The 10,650-nt window shown below is 36.6% G+C and overlaps 1 protein-coding gene across 1 annotated transcript in view; it reads right to left on the bottom strand.

Moving 5' to 3' along the window:
• The window catches only part of KIF21A (kinesin family member 21A), a gene marked incomplete at both ends in the record, with an annotated part of 30,046 nt that extends 20,536 nt beyond the window's left edge, over nucleotides 1-9,510 (bottom strand). Inside the window, 7 exons of the mRNA XM_010188687.1 lie at nucleotides 1,018-1,135; nucleotides 1,306-1,390; nucleotides 2,940-2,978; nucleotides 6,443-6,646; nucleotides 7,455-7,518; nucleotides 8,313-8,502; nucleotides 9,315-9,510. Of these exons, the coding sequence (XP_010186989.1) occupies nucleotides 1,018-1,135; nucleotides 1,306-1,390; nucleotides 2,940-2,978; nucleotides 6,443-6,646; nucleotides 7,455-7,518; nucleotides 8,313-8,502; nucleotides 9,315-9,510 (896 nt within the window). The remainder of the gene's footprint in view (nucleotides 1-1,017; nucleotides 1,136-1,305; nucleotides 1,391-2,939; nucleotides 2,979-6,442; nucleotides 6,647-7,454; nucleotides 7,519-8,312; nucleotides 8,503-9,314) is intronic.
• Nucleotides 9,511-10,650: the final 1,140 nt, after the last annotated feature.

The following is a 10,650-nucleotide window of genomic DNA, read 5'->3' as shown; positions in this document are numbered from 1 at the left end:
GGGAAAGATCTCTCATTAGATCACAGCTGCCCGTATGTTCCAATTCCTCACAATAAGCAATCTGTCCTTCCCCATAAAAAAAGTTTACAGGCTGTGAGACTTCAGTCACATCTCAGGACTGGAGAATGACTGTCATTCATAAACACAGCAGATGATTAAAGGAAAATTTGACTGCTGGCAGACTTCAAGGGAAGACTGTCCCTTTTCTAGCTCTTAGAAAAATACAGCTAAAATTCTGAGAAGAGAGGAGCCACCTCAATCATGGAAGTGGAATGCTGAAGGGAATGAGAAAAGTAGGAGAAAAAAAAAGGAAAAAGGACTAACCTGCATGCTAGGTTTAGAAAAGTTTAATTAATTTCTTTAGGCAATTACATCCTTTTTTGGCTTAACATTACATGCTTAGAAAAAAGATGAGGGTAGAAAAAAGTAGAGGGTATTTTTTTTCAGGTTCTGCAACTTCTAATAGTTTGTGTGACTCTTGAACAAGAAGGAACAAACAGATTCGGTTTCCCCATTTGGCCCAACTCATATAAAAGAATTGAGGTTGATGCTGTCTCTGACTTTAGCAGTCCTAATTTGCATACTATACATAAGCCAGCTGTTAATACTTCTACATAAAGCCACAAAGAGTCTGCAAATGAGGAAGGCTGATGGACTTTCAGCCTTTCAAAATTAAATTCTACCTATTTTCCAAATTAGCTGAATGGGAGCTGTCAGCTTGGTAATTAGTCCCAAGACATAAAAATAACCTAGTATTTAAACCTTATACGTTTGATATTCTAACCAAGGAAGAAATGCATTATTAAACACCTGATGTCTTCTAGTCCATTTTAAAGGGTGTCAAAGGACACTTGATCAGATGGATATTACATGTTTTAGCACCATAACTAAAAAAGAATTCATCGGACATACAATCCATGGAGGAGTGGTTGACAGCATGCTATCTCGCCTACCAAAACCCAAGGAATGACACAGGCAGTATTGGTAAAATTCTACAAAATACTGCACTGACATCACCTTTTTCATCAGAGTCAGTATCTGATTCATCTGAGCTTTCGACAACTTCCATGTCATCTTCATCCTCATCATCCTCCTCTTCTTCATCCTCATGATCACTTGCTTCCTGAATTTCCTCCTACAAAATGTACAAAATAGAAAGATGTTGAAGCATGCCCACACTTTTCTACCCCTTCTTGTGACTATCACTGTGCAGCCACAGTATTCACCTGACAATTTCCTTTCTATAACCTTGTAAATCTTTAAGCAGACAATGAACAAGTAAATCAAACACTTCTAAATACTTACTGCTTCCAATTCATTATTCTCTCTCTCCGAAGTGCCTTTTTCATCTCTCTTCTCCTGTTCATTATCTGTGTTATCTTCTTTAACACTAGCGGAAGAGGCACAGAGAGAGAATATTCATAAACTGAAATGGCATGTGCTTCCCATCCCCCAAACCAGTAAGTTGTGATTACAAATAAAGATGAAAATCAAAGTGTAGTTAGACAAAAGTACAGGTGTTGGGCATGGGTAAAACGCAACTTCCCATCTCCCACAGATAATAAAATAATGCTTAATTACTCTTAATCTTAGCTTGCAAAATAATATTAATGATTAGCACATTGTTTTAGGGCACACTGCATAGCTAGGACAATCAGAATACACATCTTCATACACTACACCAGTACTCATTTTGCATGGAAATTGCAGTGTACCCAGAATAGCTTTTACAAAACAAAGAAATAATATTGTATGCAGGTACCACATACACTACAGGTATTACTATACTCAAATTATAACAGAGTCTACTGTGTTTACAATCACCTGAAAATTTATGTATAAGCCTTAAACAATATCCTAATTCATCATACTATAACTACTCTTTTGATCAGTTACCTACTTTGACATCAAGGGAATGCTCAAAATAGGCATTGATACAACAAAAAGAAAGAGTCAAGAAATACTGAATTTGGATGCAATTGGACTGTCTGAATCCACGCAGCAGCTGGGGAGGCTGGAAGTAAAAAGCCTAACCAGATTTGTACAGAAAACAATGCCAAACAGGGAACACTGAGCTACACAATCTCATTTCCACAGATTCTCTTCTCACTCAGCCCACACCATGGTTTCTTATGTCGGCTAATAAGCCGAAACGATAACAGATCTTAGCTGCCATCTTCATGCAGATTGAGGCAAATCCCCAGTTTCCCTCCCACCTGCACACAGCACAGAGCTCACTACTACAGAGAATTTGTGTTCTGCCTAATGGAGGGGAGAGACAGGAGGATGGAGAGCCAGCAGCTCTCCTAGGCAGAACTGTGCTGCTTAATCTGTGTGTCACTGACCTGTGGATTCACATCATCTGCATGAATTCAGTGGGTTTTTTTGGATCAAAGTAGACAGATGAAAAATTTAACTGACTCTCTATGACCAACTAATTTATCTACTGCTTTGGCAAAAACGGAATGGAAGGAGCGGTCAAAGCTTCAGTCACACGCTTTCAAAAAATAAAAGCAGCAGAGTTAACTGAGATGTGAAGGTCCAAGACCACCTTGATCGCACATGCCAAAATTATTATTGTTGTATACTGCCATTGTTGTATACATTTCATATCATATGAGCTACTGTGCCTTCCTCCTGGCCTTTCATTCCATACAGGCCATGCAAGAAAGAAATCTGCTTAATTCTATAGCTATTCCCAAAGCCACCACCTCCCCAAAAATGCTTGCTCAACACTGCAACCCCAGAGTCAACCTCAGTTTCACCACAGAGGTTTCTTCCAGTTAAAATACTCATTGAAAGTCAAAACACATGAAATAATTTTGAGAAGCCAAATGAACTACTCTTGAAGTACCTATGAATCTGCCCAACTTCTTTTCATGTATAACAACCAGTTAATTGAAATTACAGGTAATTAAAAACCTGGGAAATATTCCAACCTTCTTTCTTCTTGACTGCTTTCCTCAAGTTTCTGTAGCCTTCAAAAGCACGAGGTACAGTATTGGAAGGCCAAGCCAATGAAGGACAAACCAGACAGTGAAAAGCAAAAGTAATAAGAAGGTAAAAAAAATGATATATGAGCTTGTGGAGTTTAAAATGAAATTTTAAAAGATACCATCAAGAGACAACATGTAGTAAAAAGGCAACACATTTTGCACAGTTGGAAAGTAAATAGAAAACAAAGAAGAAGCATTTGTAGGTTAACTAATCTGTCGCTGTGAACAACTGTACATTCAAGTTACACCAAGGAAGGAGTTTTAGATATAGACATATATAATTTTCATATATATTTCACTTTGATAATTACTTTTAATATAGACTCAAAAAAATCTCTTAGTTCCAGAAAAAGCTTTCTCCTCTTCTGCCACTTAAAATTGGCAGGTAAAAATACTGAAAATTGCAAGAAGTAGTGCCATTGAACCAAAGTTGCATATCCTCAGGAATATATCAGGAAAAAACCAATGCACTAGTTTTATATATGCTGATAACATATCGTAATATAAAACACTAATGAAAAGTTTTTTGCACTAGTATACTAAATCATATATTCTGAATATAATTCATATAAAAATTTCAAACTGCAGTTATTTTTTGGTTTGGGGTTTTGTTGTTTGTTTTTAAATAAAAAGCAGAAAACTGCAGTTTATTTTTCTGGGATTCAGAAAGTAAATGCCAATGATTGCTTTTTATTTTTTCAATAAATTAAAAATACCCATGCATCAGAAGCAATGAGATGGACAAAGTGTTAGTATTTTTACTTGCACTTTTTCCTCTTGAACAAATGTGGATGTATGAGTACAAAAATGTCTGCATGACATATTTAAGTGTAGAGATGGCTTAAATGTCAACAACTGCTGAAACTCCTCATGTTCCCATCATGAGCAAGTTCTGATTAAGTGCTTTTGATGCCTTTTCACCTTAGACTGCCTGCTATCTTGCTTCAATGTCAGCTAGGAACTAACATGGTGGACCCCATGTAATTTTATCGCTAATGTAGTTTAATAAAGGTTAGGGAAGTCAAAAGACAACAGTCAAAAAAGGTTATCAGGTATATACAGCTGACTAAGAATTGAAAGGGAGATGGGAAGCTTGTTCTAGGGCTACTGGTAAGTAGGTAACACTGTGGGACACTGATCAAGCACATCAGTAGTTCACTAGCCAGAACATTAGTGCTGTGTAAATTGTTTCCACTAAACTTTGACAGGTGCTTATTAAAGCTACAGATACACAGCAGTACGTACCTGCTGCTCATTCAAAAACTGGCTCTTAGATCTTCAGGCTAGCTCACAGCTATTTAGATAAGTTGTGTGTATTTTCATCACACTGACCCACAACCAGGAAATGAACAGAGCAAGAAAGGTGGCAGATGGGGCAGAACTAGTAGCCAGGCTTACTGTTCCCATTTAATAGGAAAACACTAGTAAGACAACTTCAAAAGAATAGCAGCCCTAAAAAGATATAGTAAAAGCAGCTAAATGCCTGTAGAAGACAGAAGTAGAGCAAAGAATCCCTACCAGACTGCAGGGTAAATTGTCCCTTTGCAATACATCAGCATACCCCTTGCCAATTCCTGAAACTTCAATAGAATAAAGATTTGGTGACATATCAACATAGGCTTTGCATTTCGTTAATTAGACAGAATTAGACAGACAGGTTATATACATATTCCCTTAAGTCCTACTCCTGAGCTTCTAAGGAATTTGTCTCCTAACATATACACCTCAGAAATCCATAAAAGTTTATTACAAAACAGTCCACAGTTAAGCCAGTAGGTAGGCTCACACTTTACTAGGATATTGAAGAGTGTGATCCCTCTCTCTGGAACACAAGACCCACTCTAAGATTGAGGCTCGATCACCAAGAGGTCTCTTCCAACGTAATTTTTTCTATAGTTCTCCAATTCTATAATGCTAGGACAGAAAATTGATCTCAAACATAGTTTATGGTTAGTTCCTACTTCTGGATCAAACCACTTGGCTGTGCCATTCACAAGATTATCGTCCTGGGGTGACTGGTCATAGAAGCTTCTTTCAGTCAAAACAAAATAAAACAAACAAAAAAACCACAAAACAAAAAACGCCACAAAACCAAAACCAACTAAACCCTGCAAAAAATCCAAAACCAACTAACCATGTGTTTTACTTATCACTGTATGAACACTAAAACTTCCAAATTTTATTTTTTTTTAAGCTATCACCTCCTACAGTAAGAGCTATCAGTCAATATAACTAGTAACCTTTATCTGTTTTCAGATAAAGACAATCCTGTCTGCTACCTAATACTCAGGCATCAACCTAACAATCATGGCTCTACCTAAGCATGTATTTAAACACACACTTGATTTTAAAAGGTGTTGAAACACAGAAAATAAAATCTCTTTTGTTTTTGCATTTACAGCTGAAGAATATACTGAAGTGTTTGACTGAAGAGAGGCCAGAACATCCTGCTGATTTTAATACTTCCATCCTCCCCTCAAGCGCCTACAAACATGAGACAACAATCTATCAAAAACCCCATAAAAGTGTAAGAGTTTTCTGGAAAATGATATGCAAAGGAAGAATCCGGTCATTATTAAGGTGTTTTCTACAAGTACCAGACATTGTGCTGAATGGATTTACAGATAGAAGACCTCAAATTGCAGATATCACTAACTCAAATCTACTTTATACTTCAATTATATTTCAGGCTTGTACTGTTCTAACTTTACTCTGAACCTGTAGAGGTCTGAAAAGCCATTAGGAGACAGAGTAATAGATTAGAAGCATGGAAAATTTCAAGGAAAAGGGAAAGATCTCTAATGGAATCAAAGTCTCAGAGTACACAAGCAGATCCTTGCTGCCCCAACTGCTGTCTGAACAGGCATTTATATCCATGTCTATGAGCATTTTAGTAGATGAGACAGCAAACAAAACAGTAAAGCATGACATTGCAGAGACTTAGGAAACTTCAAATTAAAAATATTCATAAAAGCAAAAGCAAAGCAAAATAAGCCATACCAAGAGCTACCAAAGAAATCCCAGCTATTCAGAATATCTTTTCTTCAGAAAGCTGTTTCAGCTTAGACATACAGTAGAAGAAAGTTTATAATTTTGGGGTTTTTTTTAAATTTCTGCTGAATTTAAGATGTATTTTTAAAATTGTTTTTAAAAAAAAAAAATCAAAGTTTTCATAGAGCACCTGTGCTTTTACCATTGTGCATAATTATACAGAAAAATTCATTATAAGAGAAACATCCATTCTACAAATACTGCACACTTCACTGGAAGAAAAGATGCAAAAGAAAAACACCTAACTTCAACGTGTAAAAGGGTTTGAAAGAATCGCAGTTTAGGATCCAGACCCACACAGCAGCAACAAATTAATTTTAAAGTCTCAGTGGTTAAAAAAATACACCACTTTACTAATAAAGAAAACACAAATAGCATTATAATTCATACACCACCTCTTTTTCTTTTTCCTTTCTTTTTTTTTCAGCTTTTCTAGATCTTTCTTGGCCATATCTAGAATTTCCATTGTCTCCTTCTCTGAAGAAAGCATAGAAGCAGAAAATGCTGATGGTCCACCAAAGTACATGGGTCTTGTTGAAGCTCTTGACAAAGATTTTCGAAGATTTTCATTCACTGCTTCACTTTCTAATAATTTTGCTCTTAAAAAAAAATTAAAAATTAATTGCAGACCACAAATCACAAGTATTGCTAATGCGTGAGATCTAGCATCTGTAACTGTAATGCATTTCCTTCTGTTTAAAAAGAAACTATGAAACAAGGTGAAGTCTCACAATATAAAAGTGTAGTAAATCCCTTGATAATACCACTTACACAACAGCTACATATATTGTACATATACCCTAGACAGAATACAAATAAATACAAATGTCTGTATAAATATACACAGATATATGTATAGATATATATCTACATATGCTGTACGTATATAGACATTACACAAAAGCCACAGTATTGTGTAGCTCTAACACTAACTGGGAATAGGCCAGATAATTTTTTTTTTGCATGATACACTTCCAAAGACAGAGAAATAAAAATATCAACAATATTTAATACTTGGGGTTCCTTCTTTTTTTCATTTTAAAGGAAAGCAGATGCTTTTTTTTTAACCACTAAACTGTAACAAGTAATTTCTCAGTACTATCATTTATATATGAAGTTATGAATTTATCATAGAACTGTTCCAAGCTTTGCTCTCCAAGTCATCATCATTATTTAGACAACACCTTACTTTCATTTCTATTGTCAGCTTTATCTTTAATATTTTAATTTTCTGTGGCCAAGAACACCACCAGGTGGTCTTAGAAGCTGAAGGACCGTTAGCCTAAAGTAAGCACCACACAGGAAACCAGCTGAAGTATTTACTTGATAACATTTCTAGATGGTTTGGTTAGGTTGTCTGGGGCTTTTTTTAAATAAAAACTATTCAAATACATATTATGCAAATACCTGAGATCTTCAATTTCCTTTATGTAATTATGAATCATGTTGCTAATTTCTTCATTTCCTTCTCCTTTGAAGCACAGAGAGAAAGAAGGGCGGCAGGTAAAGAAAGATAACAGTATAAATATCTAAACACAGTGAGCAGGCACAAGGCATCAGCAAAGAGAAACAGTCATGGGCTACATGCTTAGATCTTATCTGATTTGTAAAACATATTTCCTCCTTAAGCTGCATTAAATACTTTGTTCCTCTGTGTCATATGACCAGGATTATTACAAGTAACATTTCTATTTAATTTGTTTTCCATATTAGCAACTTTTAACAATGCATGTATCATAAATCAAACATAACCTGACAAACAGTGCGCATAAAGAACAATGCAGTTATGGTAAGTCAATTAGGTGATCACTCTACGAGGTGAAAAGTAAGCCAACATGCACCCATCTGTATCCAGGTCCTCACCCAAACCAAAATATTTAAGTTCATGTATAGGTAAGCATAAGTAATTCCTATCCAAAGGTATTATTTCACATTTCATGTTGCTTACAGTCCTAAACGAATGGTCAAATTGGGTTACCACCAAATGGTCAAATTTGTATCAACAGAAGTCTCCAGAGACAGAAGAAAGAATCACAGAATCATTAAAATTGGAAGAGACCTCTAAGATCATCAAGTCCAACTGTCAATGGTTTAATTAGATGAACTGAATTAGATGAGGTCCTATCCCTGCCAAGGCAGGTTCTACATTACTGTTACAAAGGCATCACATCATTCCACGGGACCATGAGGCACAAACATTTAAGCTGATTTAAGCTCATGAACTTATTAAGCAGTTTACACACGCACAACACACCCACAGCATACCTGCTCTGGCTAGCACTTGGTTGGCCTGATCACTCATAAGTTGTGTTATTCTGGCTCTCAGCCCATCCATAGTTTCTTGCATTGCTTTAATCCTAACACGCAAGTTGTTGTTTTCTGTTTGCAGCATCGCATTTTCATGAAACATGTCATTGATGCTTTCAACGCCTTCTTCATCTATAATCCTTTTACCCTTAAGAAAGTAAATGTATTTCATTACTAGTAAAGACAGACCTACACATGAAAAATTTTTAACATGGCAAAGGCAATCCACAGATTACTTGAAATTCCAGACACTCATAGCAAAAGATAATTTTCTCTCAAAAAGTTTTAAGCAATGGACAAATAGATAAGTTTTCTAAACACTGATGTCTGGCCAACACCTTAGCATTTGTGTCCTGTGTAATTCCATCTTACTTTGAAATACAAGTTCTTGAAAAGGTTAAGAAATGAGAAGATAACTATCAAACCCAGATAATATCTCAAGGATAGCAAAGGACGACACTGTTTGGTAACCACATTTATTGCTGAAAACATTATTTGTTTAAAAATTCAGGAAGAAATAGGCATTGTGAGTATTTGGCTTATAGAATTTAAAATGTATTTTTAAAATACAAATTGTTTTATCTGTCTGGTAAGATTTTAAAAACAATACACAATAACTGTTCAGAATCATTTATGAGTCAATCTAAATTGTGGTCATTTTTGCTTTGGAAGTGACTATTTCTCATTGCTGAGCATGACAAGGTAAATTTTTGCTTTTCAAAAAGCAGATAGCATGCAGCATCTGTTGCCATCATTTGTATTCATTCATGAAGCCTTTCTCTGAGGAAGCAATCTAAGTTTTCTAAAAACATTTAGTAATCACTGGAATTAAAAAAGTGTGGTTTAAGTTTGGGTTGCTATTCAAATATTTTTAGTGTATGAAGTGGAAGCAGTCAACAGAAAAACAAGCTGTCAAACTCTAAGCATTTTAAAGCAAAAGCCCTAAGAGGATAAACTTACTGTTTTGTATTCCATGAGCTCCATCTGTAGCCGCGCGATCTCACTGCGCAAAGCATTGATTTGTTGACTAGCTCTGTCCTGATTAACCATCACCTTGTTCTTGATGTTCCGTGCCCGGTTGGCATACTTTAAGGTGTTCAAGGTTTCCATGAAGTCTCGATCTGAAGGGCTCACACATGCTATCATGAGCGTTTGACTGCAAGTTAAAAACGTTGGTCAACATTATACATCAAGAACAGTAGGAATAGAGAGAGGCTAACAGGTCTTCAGGTTGAAGATGGAACAAGAATAGTGACTCCATAACATTTGGGAAAATATTCCTCTAAGCAACTCACGGTAGAAGATTGTCAACCACAAAGTTCAGCACCACGACATCTTCTATCACCCTAGCATAGCATAGGAGATGCTAGATCAATAGTTGTTCTACATGTAAAATTACCAAAAGCAATCTATTGGTGTTCCCAGAAATGTTTTTGAAATTATATTCAGCTTGAATAATCATACAATAAACTGAGATTTAAGTCCTTAATATTAACCTGAAGTCCTAGGCAGTGATTTGGATCACGCAGTAGTTAAGACCGCCTACTCCTGTGAATTCCTAAGGCTCCTACATGCTTCATCTGAGAGCTGCCTGAATGCACTTCTCAGCCGTCCATGAATGCACGTAAGTGGCTAAGGTATCTATTGTACATTTGGTTCTACCGAGATTGAAACTGCCTGAATTCTCCATGGCAAATTATCTCCAGTTCTCCAAAGAGAAGCCCAAAAGCTAATACTTACCCTTAGTACATCTGGCTATAACTATTTATTCCATGTTTCATACCACCACTGCTAAGAGCACTTCCACAGCAAGCAGCAGGACCTGAGCCGTAGGCCCAAGAGCCCTATGAACAACCATTTTCCTTTTGTGTTCCTACAACACCCTCTAGCTGTCCCATCGTGGGATATGCAGGGTGAGAACACACTCCCTGCTCCAAATGAAGGATTGAGCAGACAGACCAGCAAGAACCAGTGGGACAAAAGCAGAAAAAGGCAAAAAATTCTGCATTCCAATCAAGTGGCTTCATCATTCAACAGGCAGATGGAGGAACTGGGGTCCCTTCTCTTGCTCCTTGGAGCACATTTTCATTTCCCATCAGATAAGAACAGCCTGAAGGACTGGAACGAGAGCTCCAGGTGTAGATTATACTCTGAAGGTACCTACATGGCCTAAATTCTCAACAGATAGGGGAAGACACCTACTGAGTCTTCTCTACCAGGCTTTAGAGGAATTTGCTTCTCTGTTTTATGTGAAACCTTAGGTGGCTGCATTAGGAAGAGTGCACTGTGTCAAGGA

The sequence above is a fragment of the Mesitornis unicolor genome, unplaced genomic scaffold (genome assembly GCF_000695765.1).
Source record: "Mesitornis unicolor isolate BGI_N332 unplaced genomic scaffold, ASM69576v1 scaffold10167, whole genome shotgun sequence".
NCBI lineage: Eukaryota > Metazoa > Chordata > Aves > Mesitornithiformes > Mesitornithidae > Mesitornis > Mesitornis unicolor.
Note: the sequence above shows the minus strand (reverse complement) of the source record. Positions and strands in the feature narration are given on the sequence as shown.